This window comes from Frankliniella occidentalis, unplaced genomic scaffold, assembly GCF_000697945.3.
Source record: "Frankliniella occidentalis isolate FOCC.00 unplaced genomic scaffold, Focc_3.1 Scaffold47, whole genome shotgun sequence".
NCBI lineage: Eukaryota > Metazoa > Arthropoda > Insecta > Thysanoptera > Thripidae > Frankliniella > Frankliniella occidentalis.
In genome coordinates, this window is record NW_026267177.1 from 1907407 (window position 1) to 1925037 (window position 17631).

Below are 17631 nucleotides of genomic sequence, written 5' to 3' on the forward strand. Positions count from 1 at the left end.
TATATTTGATTAAAGGGGACTGTTGACGCTTATTATGTTTTCCATATGTTGTCACGTTGTCACAACTACCATTGCCTTTCCTTCTGTATTGTCTACTACTTTTGAATATGATCTGTCTCTTGTAAATTAATTGTCCCACTGTGTGCTAGCAAAACGTTAACATGTTCCTTGCGGCATGACTACCAAGTGGTCACACTCCCACGTTAATTCATAGGCATCAATAGTGAGCCGAAGGTAGTGAGTTAATGTACTGCACTACTAGGCCATGACACATCATGGAGGGCTGAAATGTTCTAAAATGTCACCGAGATTGATATTCAAATTTCTTCATAATTGATTGCAACTGAGAAGACTGACAGTATGTAACTTCTAACAAGTGAGGATGTCAAATAAATATATCACTATGATATTGATTGATTTCCAGGTTAAGTAATTTATAGTAATTTGCTAAGTAACACAAAATAACATTTGGCAAAAATAAACACTTGATTGTTAACTTGGACAGTATAAGTCAATGCAGTTATTAAAATAATATTAAAGAGCTGTGCCATTTATTCTTTAAGATGGTGATCACTTTTCAGTATACATACTACCAACAAAAATTACTGTCTCATCACTTTACATCAGTTTACTTTTACTAAAGCTAACAAAGAATTAAATTCAATAACTACCCCGAAAATACTTTAAAATTTTGAAACAATTAGACTTTTATAGCACATAAATGGTAAAAAGTAAATAAATTCTGCAGCAGTTATCATGCTACACTTGTTCCAAGCAAACAGAAAAGGTCATGTTTAAGTTAAAAGACCATGGTGGTATACTTATCGTGGGTCCACTCCAGTTTTCAATAAGTGCATTGCCTTTTCCAAATTTTGTAATGCTGTAGGGACATCATCATAGGATAGAGCACTGCCAGCAAATTTACAATATTTTTGTGCTTTAGTCATTTGTTCCGGAGTCAAAAGCACTCCACCTGAAAGGAAATAAATCATAGAGAATGGTGAACCAACCAAAACATGTGTAATGATACTGTGTAGATTGCTAAGGAATTCAGTGTCAGCAAAGAGGTGAAAGGGGAATTACCTGAGCCACTAGGCTTCCATGACATATCACCTGGTGGCAGGGACGGCCTGGGAGATGGAACAACAGGTTGAGCTGGTGGTAATGAGGGTTGAGGTGCCGGGGTTGATGGTAAGTTGAATCCAAAATCAGGAGAAGGAAGCACTGGATTTGTTGGTGTTGGTGGATTGTCAGGTAACCTTGGAGGGACTTGAGGAAGTCCTGCAATTTGAAGGAATAAATTAAAAATTAATGAAAATCATATTCTTGATAGAAAAGTAACAAACAAAATAGGATGCTCCCAAAGCATTACCAAAATCATCCACAGCATTACTAGATCCTGGACTGGATGGCGATGGAACAGTGGGCAAATCACTTATAGACTTCTGATCACTACCTGAGATTTCTGAACCTCCAGTGGTATCATTTCCACTTTCTTCTCCCTCATCTCCTTCCATTTGCATTGGCCCTGCTACAGGGGTTTCTCCATTTTTAAGACAGTTATGAATGTAAGCGGCCTTCCACTTAGCATATTTGCGATTTTGCTGAATTTCCTCTGACAGCTCTCCAAAAGTTGTCAAAACATCAAACAACATGCCTGACGTATAAAATGCTTTCACCACATTCCTGGGAAAGAAGTATTATTGTATTACTGATAAATACAGAACAAACAGGGAGACCTAAATTACAGATTCTATTGCACATTATTTCTTACTTTCCAAAGTTTGAAGCCCTATCCTGACTATCTGCCCATATAAAGAGCTTTAAAGCATAATTTTCGAGATGAGCCTGAGCAGCGACTTCATTGGTAATAGCTTCATTGTCTTTGAATTCTTTCTTCATTACCTCCAGACGATCCATCATCTTCACAAGAAAGGCTTTACTCTCATCTGACTTTCGATCTATACCCAAAGCACTTTGCAGAGCATGAAGTTGACCTGTGGATAAAACGTGGTGTTACAAAAGCTTCAACCCTCGCTAGCTTCAACTGTTGGGTTTGACAGGTAAGTTGTTGTGAACTTTGTTGTTGTGTAGTATACTTGAATTTGTTCTGTCACAACACAAATTTGATAAAAAGGTGAATTCTTGTGTTGCCTAGCGGCTCAAATACACAAAAATAAGTTATGACAAGGAGCTGGTAAGCAATTGACATAACCATTTAAAGATTATTGATGAGACATAGGAGACATATTACATAAATACTTACACCAATAAGCAACGACCGGATCCCGAGATGCATGTTCTTGGGCTATTTTTAGATAGTGCTGGATGGCTTTTAACGTTGGCGGACAAGTTGGTATGTCCGTCATCTTAGAATTTATCAAAATTACAAAATTACTATGGAATTACTCATCTGTTTAGACCGGACAACGGAGGAACCTCCTATTCGCAGTCGACTAATCTGCAAATAATCCGCTTGCGCATGTTGTTGTTGTTTGTTTGTTATTGTTGTGTACAGAGAACACTGACAGCCAAATCAACCGGATCCGACTTCCTAGCATGATTCTCATTTAATTCCTATACCTAGCGCATCGCACTTCCATTCCTGTGAGGTATACGGTACCAGCAAGCCCTAATTCAGACACGATTTGTTTATATGACACAGCATGATGCCAGGACGACTGCAGGGCGTACCAGGTAAACTTTGGTTATGAAAATTTTGTTACTTTCTGCTGCATGTTCTTTCTTCTAAATTGTGGTTCTAGCTAGAGGAATTGATCGTAAAATAAAAAAAAAAATAAGTCTGTTTTTCTAATTTACAATATTATGTATTTATGTTCAACTACGTTTAATATTTAACAATTATTGGTTAATTACTCTCTTTCAGAAAACCCGCTGACACTGTCATGGCACGACAGTGCATGGATTCCAATGCTGAACCCAACCAATGTTATGGACTACTTTTCCGAGAGAAGCAACCCATTTTATGATAGGACGTGCAACAATGAAGTGGTTCGGATGCAACGTCTTGGTATGGAACAGCTCAAGTAAGTCATGTTTCAACTATCCTTCTACTTTTTTGTTTATTAAGTTGTATGGGAAAGACACATGCAATTTTCGTTCCCTTCTTTATAGCTCCATGACAGGTCTGGAATATATCCTTCTCCATGTTCAAGAACCGATTCTTTATGTTATCCGAAAGCAACACAGACACTCTCCTGGTCAAGCTACACCCATGGCTGATTATTATATAATTGCTGGAATAATTTATCAAGCTCCAGATTTAAATTCTGTTCTTAATTCTAGGCTTGTAAGTGAGATAAATTTGTATTTTTGACATAGTATACTTTTTGGTTTAAATTCATCTCAATCTTAATTTTACAGCTCTCAACTGTGCATCATCTACAGTCAGCATTTGATGAGGCCAGTTCATTCTCCCGTTACCATCCATCTAAGGGGTACTCATGGGACTTCAAAGATCGAAAAAGTCGTGAGAGAGAAAAGCAAGCTGCTCTGTCAAAAAAAGATACCGTCAAAGAGCAGGCAGGTTCTCAGTTTCAACGCCACCGTGTTCATATGCTTCTTGCAGAACTTTCTAGAAAGTTCCCAGAACCAGCTCTTCAACCTAGAGCAATTACTGCTGCAACAGATGGTAAGCTCTAGATGAAATTTAAATCATATGAGTATTTTCTAGGAACTCATTGAAACTGTCATAACCCCCTGTTTATCCAACAGGTGTGGAAAACAAACCAGAAATAAAATCTGAAATAAAACCTGAAGTTAAAACTGAACCAGGATCTCAACCAAGAATGAAGCCTCCACCAGAGAAGAAACCAAGACTGAATTAATATTGACCTCAAATGAGGACTCCAAGTTTTATGTGATGGACGGTGTACATTTGAGTGGGTTGTAAGAAACACTGATTACTAACTTACTTCTTACCATAATGGAATGAGGATTAGTAAAAGTTAAAATCATCTTCATAAGAAGCAATTTATCGAGTAAAATAACAATTTTAATTTATTATTGCTAGAAGATATAAATTATTTACAAAATTCATATTCCAAATGTGTTGTTCTTTGATGCCTTTCAAATTCTTCTTTACACAACTGTTGCTAGTCTTCATCAGGTATTTGGCTGTCCTCAATAGTTTTAGTAGATGGAACATATACCTTGAAGGAAAATTCACTTCTAGGAAAAGAGCCCTGCAACAAAAAAGGAGAAGAATGGAAGATTTAAACATGAACTAAAGTGATGTGCCTGCTTTAATTATGAAGATTTTCTTAAACTCACAGGGTTCATGACCTGGCAGTCCATGTGGCTAGTGTGAAAGGAGTTAAATTTATCAGCTGTTACAATCAGATCTGGCAGAGGATACAACCTGAGTGCAGCATCCATAGGCCAGTACACTGGACACACACTAAGCGGAAGAGGAGCCAGGTGAGCTTGTGAAATTATTGTTCGAGCAAACTACAAGCAAGAAAAATACAATTCGTATGAGTTGAAATCTAAACAGTGATATTGTGATATAGTTTCACAACCTACATGGTCAGGTATTTCGCCCTCAGTTGGAAAATGTATGTTATTTCTGCACATTTTGGTGACCAGATCCTCCCGTACAACCACAATTTCTTGGGTGCAATATTGTAGGCGACAAGGGTTAGTGGCCATAATGGCATTTGGTACTCTTTTCATTAACTCTTCAGTAACAAAGTTAGGAAATGCTGGCCTACAAATAATATAAGCTATCAATATTTATTTTTTTAAAGCAAAAGCAAGCAGTTTGTATGTACAAATTTGCAACTAAAAAAAAAAATACCTGGGTAAGATTTTAGGTCCGGCGGGATCACATGGTCCTGGGACAAAAATGAATTGACTTTTCTCTATCAATAGTGGGAACTGCTGAATAAGTTCACCCAGACTTTTAAACCTAGATCGCAATTCAGTGCAATGAGCTGCACCAAATTGTCCAGACAAAAAGTCACCCATCAATACAAATGCAATGGGTGGAAAGCTTTGAAATCCCTCAAACATTGACCGCAATTTCTCCATAACCTGGTAGATTGCAGAAAACAGATTGTTGAACAGGCAAAATCAATAGTAACTTAACAGATTACTTAACCACGCAATTTACCTTAAGACGATCAAGCCAGACATCGGCAATGAACACTATCATTCCATCTTCATTACTTTTTTCAATATTTAATAATTTGGCTGAGTTTTTCAAGCAAGTTTCAGATGGTCCACCAAAGGTATTGACATTTCCAAAGTATGCACTGTATAGGGATTAAATAATACCAAAACACATACAAACCATGAAAAAATGTTGAAGTAATAACATAAAAATAGTGCTCTTAACTTTTAAGTAAAACCTTACCGACTTGTTTTGGATGTTTCAGCAGGTGGTTGGCCAATTCCGTTGACATGAAGAATTCGATCTTCATAATAACCTTCTGCTAATATAATGCTATTGTCAGTATGTAAACCAACATGGTAAGACTTTTAAAAGTTAAGGAATAAAGGCAGAGAGATTTTAAGTACACAAATAGATTTTAGCATGACGTAAAAGGATACTGCCTTTGACAGATCAAGCTGAATAGCACCAGTTGGGTCTTCCAAATAGAATTTTCCTTCTTTGAGTTGTGTTAACATGCCTAACACAACAGCATCTGGAATGTAAGATGATGTGCAGAGCAGTTTCTCTACAGGTGATAATTTAAATTTCTTTACTCTTGGCTCTCCATTCTCATCCACATCTCCCAAAGACTCAGTTACGGAGGGTGCAAATAGATGGTGCCGTGAAGTCCTTTGCTGTATAAGTTGATATCTTCAACAGATAGCAAATCATGATATGACAGTAGAAAATTGCCAAGAACTAAAACTAAGTCAAAATGTTGAAAAACAAAGTTAATCACCTATTTTTAAATAGCCGTGCTTTATCAACAGCAGAACCTAATACTTCGGGTCTCTGTCCAGTGATCATAGAGAATTTTTTGCGATCAACATGATAATGAAACCTTGGGACGTCAAAAGCACTTATAACTGTCATTACAGGTTCACTCTCATCTGTTCCACTTCGGCAACATTCCTGAAAAAGTAAGTTTTAACTTTAAACTGGTGAAAGTGTGATACAAACTTACCACTGAAGGCTATTTTAAACACATCACCTCAATTGCACGTTCAATCTGATCTTTTTCAATAGAAGGTGAAGTGAGTGACTGCCTTTGGATGTGATCGGTAAGGCGATCTAGCCATTCTTTCCTTTCTTCGTCACTAAGTGGCTCTAGTTGAACCATTAGAAATGATGAAGCATCGCTGAGGAAGGCAACAAGGAAATAAATACATATATATTTTATTAGTAGACCGAAGACTGCATCAGCCATTTCAGTGAGGAACTTAAGTACTTGTAGAAAAAACAAAAAACTACTGCAATGAATCTTAACTCTGTATCTCAAACTGTCATGGTAAAGGAACTATTTTGATAGAGGCATATACTCATTGGATCCCAAATTTTGTGTGTAAGAGTTGGGGTGCTAAATTTTATGATGAAAATGAATTGTTACAGAATTTTTGATTTTCATTTCTGTACGAAACAAATTTGAAAAAATATCAAAATTCCAAGAGTTTTGGTCTTTTCGGGTTCAATTTGAAATCAATTTTTTTAATGGTTTATTTCTGTATTTTGGACAATTTTTTTTAAAACATAAACTGTTTTACTTGTTTTTAAGAAGTTTGAGATTTTTGGTTCTCTTAATTTACTTCAAAAATTAAAATGTCAATAAACAAAGGCAAGGTTATGAGCCGCGCGGTCTGCTACAACAGTCGCCCTTCTGCAAAAGGTTTACTCACCTTCGGAGAGAAAACCCACTGAGTTTGAAAGCAGAGGACACGAGTCTTCTTAATTTCACGTCAGCCATAGTAGTCTACTTGTGTTTAGTCACAGAATATATTGCGGGTTCAAAATAATAATACTATGGAACAGATAAATTCGATTGATGAATTCGGACACAATACGCGCCAAAAAACAAAAACATGGTAATGAGAAATTGAAGGGTTCAGTTTTCATACTCCACATCTTTGGCGCGTAGGTTAAACGTGGTTAAACGCTCGATTTATAATTTATCAGGTGACAACTCTTTTCTTCCTCGGAACGCCACTATCGACCATTCATTATGAACGCATTCTTGTTTAGTCGATCACAGAAGAAGAAATAGTTATCGTTCGGAGGAATAATCGGTATGATCGAGGGCGTGAGGCATGCCTGCCCGAGTCAGGATCTCGCCGGTCGCACGCCGGCCTAAGAATAACCCTTCTTTGACTGCAACATGAGCATAGGGCAGGCTGTATTGCGTCACTTTCGGCAAGTGGAGAGAGGGGGTGGGGGGGGAGGGGAGGGCTTCCCTGCCCCATAGGTCCTACGAGCACCACGAACACACGCTATCTCTGACCTCGTCACACACGCGAGCGAACAGCCGGCCGCGGTCCTATACGGTTGGCGCGGTGTGACAAGGACGACCATCACCCCTTTCTTTCAGACGCAGACCCTGCTCGTCCGTGGCGGGGAGAGGGGGGTGGGGTGGAGGGGGCGTGAGCGAGCTCGAGCGAGCGCGTGCGCGCGCGTCGTCTGCCTCTGCAGCTGCAGTGTTGTGCTCGGAGCGGAGCAGACGACGGCGTCCCTCCTGGTGCTGGTCTCTACGCCACTCGCGCCGCGCATGGAGCGCGCCTCTCAGTCAACGTCGTGCATGTCGTGAGGCCACACATCGGCCGCCTTTTCCTCGATTCTTGGCGCCGCCACCTGCACCACCTGCTGACACGTGCCGCCATGACCAGCGCCACCGGGCACGGCGCCACTGCCGGCCCCTTCCCGCTTCTCGACGTCGGTGCTGAGGAGACGCCCTCGGCCCCCGGCAAATGTGGCGCCCGACACGGAGGTGCTGCAGGCGGACTGGAAGCCCTCGCCAGAATGTGCTTGAACGACGACAACAACAACAAGGACGACATATGCGGCTGCGGGAAGGGAGCCTCGCGCGTGAACGGTTGTCTGGCGAATGGCGTGCGTAACGGCGTGGACGGGGGCGTGCGAGGAGTCAACGGCGGCGTGCTGGACGAGCGCCTCCACGACGACGGCCTTCATCCTGCGGTCGGCAGTGCCGTGGAGCAGGAGAGCGGGGTGCTTGACGCCCTGGAGCACCACCCAGAGAGCAGAGTGCTGGTGCTCTACACCGGCGGCACCATAGGCATGGTCAAGAGCGATTCCGGAGGTAGGTAGACCGCATGGGTGCAAACGGATGGTGAACTCTGCAAGGAAATTGAGGGAGAGTGCAAAGTGCCGTTTTAGAGGGAGGGCCTCCTACCGTGCGAACAGAGAGCAATGCCCTCACGTTGGGTGGCCGACAATGCCCGGAGGACCCGGGAACGGGACGCAGCGCTGTTTTACGCGGGAATTCTGCTATCCCGACCCACCCCTGACCCACCCTGAAAGGTGTCATTCTTTGTCTTGTCCCTGGCTAGGCAGCATTCATCACAGTTCTATTGTCATGTAAGACGAGCTAATGCCGAGTGCAGGCGCCGCTTTCAGTAGTCGGGAGGGGAGAGAGGGGGGGGGGGCTGAGCACTGCTACCTAGTTGCGCTGTTGCTTGGAACAGCGAATTCGTTTTGAAACAACAATTTTAACCCATTTTAGTGTCCCATTGATGGTTCATCACTATTAGATCAAAAGTTGTCTATGCTTTTTCCAAAAATTGACACCTTTGTGTGACTTGTTGGAAACGCGTTTCATTTCATTGTTTCAAGTTGTCTTCTCCTGTTACAACGTTATTTTTTCTGCCAATTTGAGCGCTTTACAGGCGATAATAGAATAACCGGTCGATCCTGATTGAATTTGGCTGACGAGCCAAACAACAGCTAGCTGAACAGAGCGATAAACTTGTTTCCTGCTTGCGTCTTGTTCTGGGTCTGTCGTCCAAGGAAACGCACGACCCCCCTCCCCCCGCGGGCTCTGGCCGACTAACAAGAATAAAATGTTGTTTGATCACCTGTCGGGGATGACTCTTGCGGGTTGCCCTGAAGACGCTATGATATTAGGTGACCTTGATCATGGCACGCTCACTCAATGGCACGGCCGCTCTGCCAAACGACTCACATGGGGGGGATGGGACTTTGTTCCACTGGCCGTTGTTCCAGTCCAGGAGGAAAACTGGCGCGGTCGTCGGGGCATCTTCCACAAGTATTTTCCCTCTTGCACGGCTTGCGTTGTGGCGGCGGTAAGCGGTACGCGTGGGAGTAGTAGCGCGTGCGGGTTATCGATGAGATAAGACCGAGTGCTGCCCTTCCCCCATCCCTTACCTCAAGCAGTGCAAGCGCCCTCGGCCCGACAATCTTCCGCTTCCATTAAGTTCCGACACCATGAACAAACTTCCTTTGCAACACTCGTGGCCTGTTGGCCTATGTGACACATAACGTTGTTTTGTTTACCATCTGATTTTCAGGGTCAAAAGCGTATCACTGTTGTGGGGTTGTCGCGAGCCATATGTCGCGGTGCAGCAGCACACTGTACTACTATGAAGGGGGCTGGCAGGAGGGCACTTCTACACTAAAGGGTGGTCGCTGTGCCCCGTTGTTGGAGCATGTGCGTCGGACGATAGCCCGCATGCAGACGTGCGGACGGGTTGCCTATCCGCACGGGGCCACAATACTGCTAGACACGATGGGCAAACCGTACGCACCAGTGGCCTGCGGGCTTGTACATACACGCGGGGCAACGGGGCGCAGCGACCATACAGCAACACTACTCTTAACGCCACTCGAGCGCATTATACTCGACGCGTCGACTGTTCTCGCTGCTTGGCCAGCACTTGCTAAGTACAGGTGTTATTATTAGGACTGAGTTCACTCACCTTTCCTCCCACGGGTGCGGATTTTGGTGGGGATAGAAAGAATTAATTGTAAAGGGTTTGTTTGAATGCTCAACACTACTCTCGAAAATTGTTGAAATAATAAAATGTTTGAGCTAGCTTGTACTCTCGGTAAGCGAACGACCAGCCGTGTAATGTAATTATTTATTTCCAGGACTCGCCCCCTTAAGGAATCGACTAGCGGGTCGGCTCAGGTCCAGCACCACCTTCCACGACAACGAGTACTCCAGGTGGCGCTTTGGTGAAGGCGTGGACGGACCTCTGGTGCTGCCGTAAGTGAACTGCCGACACTTGACGAGCGGACACTTTTCCTCTTTGGGAGCAGCAGCCGTTAATTTAAAAGAGCAGTCGGTTTGGTCCGGCCGCCTCCTGTACTAATGAGTATTGGCCGCCTAAGTGCGACAACTGGCCATCGCAGCCAGGGGGCCCGTGCCGCCCGGGCCCAGTTGGGGCCCACCGCCAGCGCCGCATGTCGCCGCTAAATTGTATGCGATTTGGGTATCGTGAACCCCTGTAAGAGAGGGGCAAGGCCACGGCGAGCGGCTCGGGTGCGGGTGAGCAGGCCCAGGGTCGAGCGGAGGCGGCGCGGCGGCCACCAACAAAAATGACCGACCTCTCCACCAACGCGTCTTATTGTGGTATGGTGTTCCCAGGGCGTCCAAGGAGGGCCGCCGAGTGCTGTACACCATCAGGGAGTACGACCCGCTCCTGGACTCGAGCTGCATGGGCGTGGAGGACTGGGTGCGGATCGCCACCGACATCAAGGTAAGCGCGCGGCGCAGTGACGGCGCCCTGGAGCGGCGCGTGTCGTCTGCAGCACCGCTAGTCGCTAAACGCCCCCTTGTGTCCGATGCCCATAGGCCCACTATGAGCAGTACGACGGCTTCCTCGTCCTCCACGGAACAGACACCCTCGCCTACACGGCTTCAGCCCTGTCCTTCATGCTGGAGAACCTTGGCAAGACGGTCATTGTGACCGGCTCGCAGGTAAGAAAATGAAAGGGAACTTTTTTAACGTTTATATATTTGTGGAAATTTCGGTGACCGAAATTGCGGGGATTTGGTGGTCTAGATCCCGCTATGGGAACTGCGGTCCGATGGGCGGGACAATCTTCTGGTGTCACTGCTGCTCGCGGGTTGCTACGTCATCCCCGAGGTGTCCGTCATGTTCGGCGCGCGCCTGCTCCGGGGAAATCGTACCGTCAAGGTGTCTGCCCACTCCTTGCGCGCCTTTGACACCCCGAACTTCCCACCGTTAGCCACCATCGGAATCAACATCGACGGTGAGTTGAAATTATTTCCCCCCAACAGAAATAATTAAATCTTGCATTTCTGCATTTCGCTCTTTTTTGTCGCTCATTCTGAACTTTCAGCTACCTCAAAATTATATGCTAAATAATGCCACCACCTTTTTTTACCCCATACAGTGGATCATAGGTTGGTGTACAGACCCAAGACCACGGAGCCGTTCACAGTCCACTGCAAAATGAATAACAATGTCGGGCTACTGCGCATCTTTCCCAACATTTCGACAAATGTGGTGCGTAAAATCGAACGTTTCTTTTATTTATGCGACGGAGAACAAGTAAATCAGCATATTGAGAAGTACCCTTTTTATGCTGCTTACTTGGTGCTGTCGTTTTAGGTTTTTCTGAGGTTCAACTATCGAAAAACAAAAACAAAAAAAAAATCGGTCGAGTACATTAAGGAAAATGTCGCATTTAGACAATTTTATCTCTTTGAGGCCAATTGTCATTCGGTCCAAAAGTGAGCTTTCCCTACCCCTGTCCCAAGCAAGGGGGAAGGGGCGAACGGTGGGGAGTGCTCAGTTTCGCACCGAATGCCACCCGGTGAGCAGTGGTGCCCGTTGGGTGGCCTACCATCACGGCTGACGAGTCTGCTGGCGCGTCGCGTTTACCCAAGTCTCCATCCGCAGGTTCGAAGCTTCCTAGCGCCTCCGCTCAAGGGCGCGGTGCTGCAGACGTATGGCGCCGGCAACGTCCCGGGCAACCGCACGGACCTCCTGGAGGCCCTGAGGGAGGCCGCGGCGCGGGGCATCATCCTGGTGAACTGCACGCAGTGCATGCACGGCCAGGTGGCCGACCTGTACGCCATGGGCAAGGTGCTGTACGACATGGGCGTGGTCGCCGGCGCGGACATGACCCCGGAGGCGGCGCTGTCCAAGCTGTCTTATGTGCTGTCCAAGGACGAGTGGGACCTGGAGACGAAGAAAGAGGTATAAGCGCCCGAAACCCTCACCGCGCGCCCTTTACGCATTGAGCGGTGCATGACCCCTTCTATGTGACCTGCGCAGCGCCTGCGCACCAGCCTGCGGGGCGAGCTGACGGCGCCGTCCCGGATCCTGGAGGACTGGGGCACGCTGGACTCGGTGGTGCGCGCGCTGGGCGCGGAGCCGTCGCAGGTGGCGGAGCTGCTCATCCCGGCCATCACGTGCGCCGCGGCGGCCCGGCTGGGCGCCGCCTCGCTCGCGGCCCTCATCGACGCGGTGAGTGTGGAGTAGAGAGCGCGGCGGAGCACAGTGCGCTCGCTCTCCCCCGGGCTCTGCCGCGTGACACCGCCGTGACTATCGGTTTGCAGGGCGCAGACCCCGCCGCGGGGACCATGGAGGGCCGCACCCCGCTGCACGTGGCCTCCTACGAGGGCAACCTGGAGGCGGTGCGGCTGCTGCTGCAGCACGGCGCGGGCGTGCACGTCAAGGACAGGTGAGTCCCCCCCGGGGGGCCGGCCCGCTAGGAGGGGGGTGACACACCGCGGGCCGCCGTCGCCAATCTTCCGTGACTCACCGCCTCCCTCTCCTCCCTGCAGGTTTGGCCGCACCCCGCTGCTGGATGCCGTGCAGATGGACCGCCACGAGGTGATCACGGCCCTGAGGTCGTGCGGCGCGCACCTGGGCGCCTCCAACACAGCCATCGGCGACAAGATTTGCAGGTGAGTGGTCGCTCTGGGCTCTTCGTCGTGGTGCTATGAACTCCCCGTGTGACCCAGTCTGCTGACCGTATCGTCTTGTGTGTCTTGTCCCACGCAGCGTGGCCGCCGTCGGGGACGTGAAGCGCCTCAAGTCATTCCGCCTCGCCGGCGCCGACCTGGGCCAACGTGACGTGTCGGGCAGGACGCCGCTGCACGTGGTGAGCTTCAGTGTTGCTCTGCATACACATTTCCGCGGTGGGTGATTTGAAAGCCTACTTACCCGGTTTTCACTCTTTTGGCGCGTGTTTTCTTAGGCTAGCCAGCTCGGCCGCACGAGCGCCGCGCTGTTCCTCGTCTCGTCCGGAGTGGATGTCTTCGCCAAGGACCTGAGCGGGCGCACCGCCGCGGAGCTGGCCCGGGCGGCCGGCCACTCCACGCTCGCCAACGCGTTGAGCCACGGCGGCCTGACGTGCTCCTAGGCCTCGTCGCGGACCCCGGCGGCCGCGACTTTGCCTGCACCGCTCTACGCCGCGCTGCGCCCGGATGCAGCCACGCTTTGCCGGGAGTGCCCCATCGCGTCATCCGATGAATGATGGCCACCGACTTACTTTCTCAAGCTCATGCTGTACAACATAGGATTATTATTTATTTCTTTTATTAAAATGACCTATTGATTAAGAAGACCATGACACCCTGTGTGGTTCGAGTGGCGGCTCTTTCCCATTCGCCTCTCCTTTGATTTACCGTCCGAAATCATGCAAGTAAGGGATCAATAAATATTGTTGTTACCATTCTTTTATATCTGTCTTATTTATCTCGCGAGGGATTCCCCGCGTGTGAGAGCCGGCTCGCGCGATTCCCGTCTGACTGTGTTGCACCAGTTCGTGCGGTTTTGTGCGGAAGACGCCAAAGGGTTGTGTGGAAAAGGCGAGCAAACGGGGTGCGGTGGTTCGCGGCCGTCGTTAGCGCGGCTGCGGTCGGGCGGCAGGTGCGCGACTGCGCTGCTCGGCGCGATGCTCGTGCGCGCCTGTCTGGCGGTCACCCCGCCGGCCACCCCCGCTACAGAGTAGCGGGCGGGCTCCCCTGCGAGGCCTTTCCCCGCGGCATGTTACTTCTCGTAAGGGCAGATATATTCCCACTATGTAGTTTTTAGGCCGTCCCTTACTGTGGCTGTCTTTACTCGAAAATTTTATTCTCGCGTTTTGATAAGCGATTGCCGTTTTCCAAGTTTCGATAAAGATGATTCCCGATTGACGTTCTCTGTATTCCTTTGACATTTTGGCAGGAAACGATTTAACTCATTCGAGCTAAGCAGCTTAGCACAGCAGGTGGCAAAAATATTTACACAAGACGAAAGACATCTTGTTACGGGAGTTGCGGCTCACGTTCAAACGAGATCCGCGTCATTCTGAAAATGTGGCGCTAATTTTGTGCGCCTCTATCTCTTTCCGTCTTCTCCTGATCAGTTCAGAAATATATTTGCATAACTCTCACATCGATGACGACCATACCTATGCGACGCGTCGTCTGCGTGATGCCGCCCCCTTCCGGTCGGTCGGCGGGGGGAGGGGGCAGCCAAGGCTATAAAGCAGGGCGGCACCGCAGTCTGGATTCCAGTCTCCAGACACCCCGGCGCGTGCCATGGACGTGAGTAGGACCAATTCAGTGTTCTTCAAGACGACGAAAAGTGTGTGAACTAATTAAGCAGTGAAGTACGAAGACCATTGAAATCCGTTACATTTGACAAATTTGTGGTCCTGCGGTGCTAGTCGAACGTTTAACGGCGGATCAATCAAGTGTTGGTCTGTTTCGTTGTGTGCTTAACGGTGACGTGAGTGTCCACCTGCTCTGTTTGTTTGCAGAGGCGCTTCCACAGGTGGCCACTTGTGCTGGCCACCGTTCTGAGTGTCGCTGGCCCGGGGACCTGCGGCCAACCTCAGGCCCAACGCGGCAATTACCCAGAGTCCTACGCCGCACCCATTGCCGAGCCCAGGAGGGAGGGTCCAGCGACCCGAGCGGGTTACCAGTACGTGACCACCCGCCCACGACAACAGCTCTACTGCTACTACGAATATCGGAATAATCAGCGGTACTACAACTGCTACACGAGCCCACTGCAGACCCAGAATGCGTACCGACCTCAGGTGGCGCAGTATCAGTACCAGCCTCAGCAGACTCAGTACCGACCCCAACAAATGCTGTATTGCTACTACGAATATCGGAATAATCAGCGGTTTTACAACTGCTACACGAGCCCACTGCAGATCCAGACCCAGACCCAGTACCGTCCTCAACAGCAGCCCCTCCCGAGCAACGAGCAAATGAACCCTCTGCCTAAGCCACCGAACATCCCGTTGAAGCCACCCCCGCCGCCGCCTCCTCCACCGCCGCCGCCACCACCGCCCATTCCGACGAGCTCTCTGCCCAGCTCCCCCAAACCGCGTGACCCCGAGGAATATGTCATTGAATAATACGTATAGCAGCTGCGCCTGTTCTGTTCCGAGAAGCAATCCTGTTTTTTAATTACTTTAAAAAATACAACAGTAGCACAGTATCACCATTTTAACAGAGGGAAGTGTGGGAATTAGTGTCAACTGTTAACTGCCCCACTGTTACAGGGGAATTGTCACAAATTATCATAATGCTACCAACTGACATCATTTGTGATGTTTTAGTGATATCGTGCGGTGATATCCCACTGTAATATCCCAGTGATGTCAACATTCTATCAATATTAATGGAAGAAAGCACTTCGCAGTAACGAGGTGCATTGTGACAACTTGATAATTTGTGACAAATCTCTGCTACAAGGGTAAAGGAGTGGGACTGTTCTACTGTTTGATTTTATGAGTACTGTTTGGGTCTCAGAAAAAGCGTGTATGATATTGTAAATAATGTCCTCTATAGCATTTAATACTGTGTTCTTATAAATACATATATTTATGTCATAACTTCTTGTTTAATTTTATTTTGACGTCCCTACGATGCTGTGCGATCGAGCACGATGAGAGCCTCAGAACTAGAAATCAGCTACTTCTTCAATGGGTCAAATGGAATTTAGAGTAGAGGATAGCTCTAAAATTATAAGAATTGTTCATTTAAGACGTTTAGTGCAAAACAGACTCATTCTGATCAGTGACGCAGTGCATTGCATATGCCTTAAATAAAACAGAATTTCAGCATTTTGAATCTATATGAAAGTATAATTGTATTATTATTGCTACCATTACGGTGGTATTTCCTGAAATTTTCTCTTTTAAGCGCATATGTGTTTGCAAAGAGAAGAGTATTTAGCTTCCAGAAGTAATATTGGGTGTTGAATGTTTGTACGTGTGCCGTTGGAATATGGAGCCATACAACCATGTCACCACGTCTCCATAATTGGATACGCTGTCGTTGCCAAATAAAAGATAACTCAGAGATGAAACTGCAAATTTATATTTTTATTTATTGTATAAAACGCCGAGAAGCAAAGGTCCTTGACTCAACGGAAGGCAACCGTCAGACAACCTACCGAGTCTCTTACCGCTTCTGTCCAACAGACAAGGGTTGTGGTGCAGCATGGTTTTCAGTGAATCTAGATGGGAACGGAAATTGTCAAGTCAAATTAGAATGGACATGAATGAGCTGTAGCAACAGTTGCTTTGTTACTTACGATTAAAAGTCGGGATTTCCGTAGCGTGCGAAGGGGACTCTGGGCGCCGGGGCGTAGGCGATGGGCTCGAAGGGGGCAGGCGGGGCTGGTGCGGCAGGGATGTAGGGCTCAGCCTCTGCCAGTGGTGCAGGGGCAGGAGCAGCAGCAGGTGGTGGCGGTGGAGGAGGTGGTGGTGGAGGAGGCGGGGGTGGGGGCGGGGGTGCGAATGCAGGCCTAGACGGGGGGCCGTACGCTTGGGCAGGTGTGGCGGTGTACGATTGAACGGGGGTAGGGCGGGTCAGGGAGGGGAACGATAGATTGGGAGCGGAGGCGGAGGCAGGGGCGTACTCTTGGGTCGGTGGAGCCGGGGCGTACACAGCAGGCGCTGGAGCCGGGGCGTAATCGGCAGGTGCTGGAGCTGGGGCGTACTCAGTAGGCGCTGGAGCTGGGGCGTACTCAGTAGGCGCTGGAGAAGGTGCGTATGTAGCAGGAGCTGGAGCTGGGGCGTACGTAGCAGGTGCTGGAGCTGGGGCGTACGTAGCAGGTGCTGGAGCTGGGGCGTACGTAGCAGGTGCTGGAGCTGGGGCGTACGCGGCAGGTGCTGGAGACGGTGATGGGCCCGGCGCTGGAGCCGGTGCTGGAGCCAGGGCGTACACATCAGGCGCTGGAGCCGGTGCTGGAGCAGGGGCGTACTCAGCAGGGGATGGCGCTAAAGCCGCTGGCGGGCCGTAAGTTTCGTGTGGCTGCGGTGCTGGTGGTGCTGGGGGCGGCGGTGGCGGAGGAGGAGGAGGTGGAGGCGGCGGCGGCGGTGCGTAGGCAGGCTCGGGCTTCTGTGACGGATACTGCCCGGCGGCTAGCACCACCAGCCCGCACAGCAGAAACTGAATTGTGCAGACACGGAAAAGTCAGAGTGTTAGGCGCGAAGTCTGCTCAGATCTGTCTATAAACTGGCCGTCCAGCCCAGGTCGGATCTACTCACCACTATAGACTTCATCGTTCTCACCGAACAACCTCTTGTGTGTTCCTCGGGCGATGGAGATGACGCTTAAATAGTAGCGGACCATGATGTTCCCCACCCTTTCGACTTCCATCCCGCTCCCTCCACCCCTCCCGGACTAGACGGCGGACCACATCCGCCCCGGGGCGAGCATCTGA

General features: G+C 48.5%; 5 protein-coding genes across 6 annotated transcripts; 3 read left to right on the plus strand and 2 right to left on the minus strand.

Moving 5' to 3' along the window:
* Positions 1–409: 409 nt before the first annotated feature.
* Positions 410–2464, minus strand: LOC113207850 (vacuolar protein sorting-associated protein VTA1 homolog). The gene is made up of 5 exons (XM_026424576.2): positions 2267–2464; positions 1775–1997; positions 1373–1686; positions 1084–1281; positions 410–973 (listed from the first exon to the last, which is right to left on the minus strand). Exons 1-5 carry the CDS (start codon positions 2367–2369, stop codon positions 822–824), a joined length of 990 nt encoding a protein of 329 aa, XP_026280361.1. The 5' UTR covers positions 2370–2464; the 3' UTR covers positions 410–821.
* A 40-nt stretch (positions 2465–2504) lies between these two features.
* LOC113207851 (mediator of RNA polymerase II transcription subunit 6) lies at positions 2505–4061 on the plus strand. Its single transcript, XM_026424577.2, has 5 exons — positions 2505–2697; positions 2888–3047; positions 3136–3310; positions 3385–3652; positions 3736–4061. The coding sequence occupies exons 1-5, from the start codon at positions 2667–2669 to the stop codon at positions 3846–3848; spliced, it is 747 nt and encodes a 248-aa protein (XP_026280362.1). The 5' UTR covers positions 2505–2666; the 3' UTR covers positions 3849–4061.
* Positions 3980–7335, minus strand: LOC113207849 (DNA polymerase epsilon subunit 2). The gene is made up of 11 exons (XM_026424575.2): positions 7069–7335; positions 6850–6971; positions 6168–6315; positions 5916–6088; positions 5575–5827; positions 5378–5499; positions 5135–5276; positions 4820–5055; positions 4546–4729; positions 4294–4470; positions 3980–4205 (listed from the first exon to the last, which is right to left on the minus strand). The coding sequence occupies exons 2-11, from the start codon at positions 6915–6917 to the stop codon at positions 4116–4118; spliced, it is 1593 nt and encodes a 530-aa protein (XP_026280360.2). The 5' UTR covers positions 6918–6971; positions 7069–7335; the 3' UTR covers positions 3980–4115.
* A 291-nt stretch (positions 7336–7626) lies between these two features.
* On the plus strand, positions 7627–13641 carry LOC113207908 (L-asparaginase-like). Its single transcript, XM_026424666.2, has 12 exons — positions 7627–8261; positions 10070–10187; positions 10569–10680; positions 10776–10901; positions 10987–11197; positions 11342–11454; positions 11851–12150; positions 12229–12420; positions 12513–12637; positions 12741–12863; positions 12961–13060; positions 13157–13641. Exons 1-12 carry the CDS (start codon positions 7823–7825, stop codon positions 13319–13321), a joined length of 2124 nt encoding a protein of 707 aa, XP_026280451.1. The 5' UTR covers positions 7627–7822; the 3' UTR covers positions 13322–13641.
* LOC113207880 (nematocyst expressed protein 4-like) lies at positions 13485–15793 on the plus strand. Of its 2 annotated transcripts, none has more exons than XM_052267177.1 (2): positions 13485–13603; positions 14705–15793. In XM_052267177.1, exons 1-2 carry the CDS (start codon positions 13598–13600, stop codon positions 15311–15313), a joined length of 615 nt encoding a protein of 204 aa, XP_052123137.1. In that variant the 5' UTR covers positions 13485–13597; the 3' UTR covers positions 15314–15793. The 2 variants fall into 2 exon arrangements, with proteins under 2 accessions (XP_052123137.1, XP_026280404.2); XM_026424619.2 differs by lacking the exon at positions 13485–13603 and adding an exon at positions 14343–14489.
* Positions 15794–17631: the final 1838 nt, after the last annotated feature.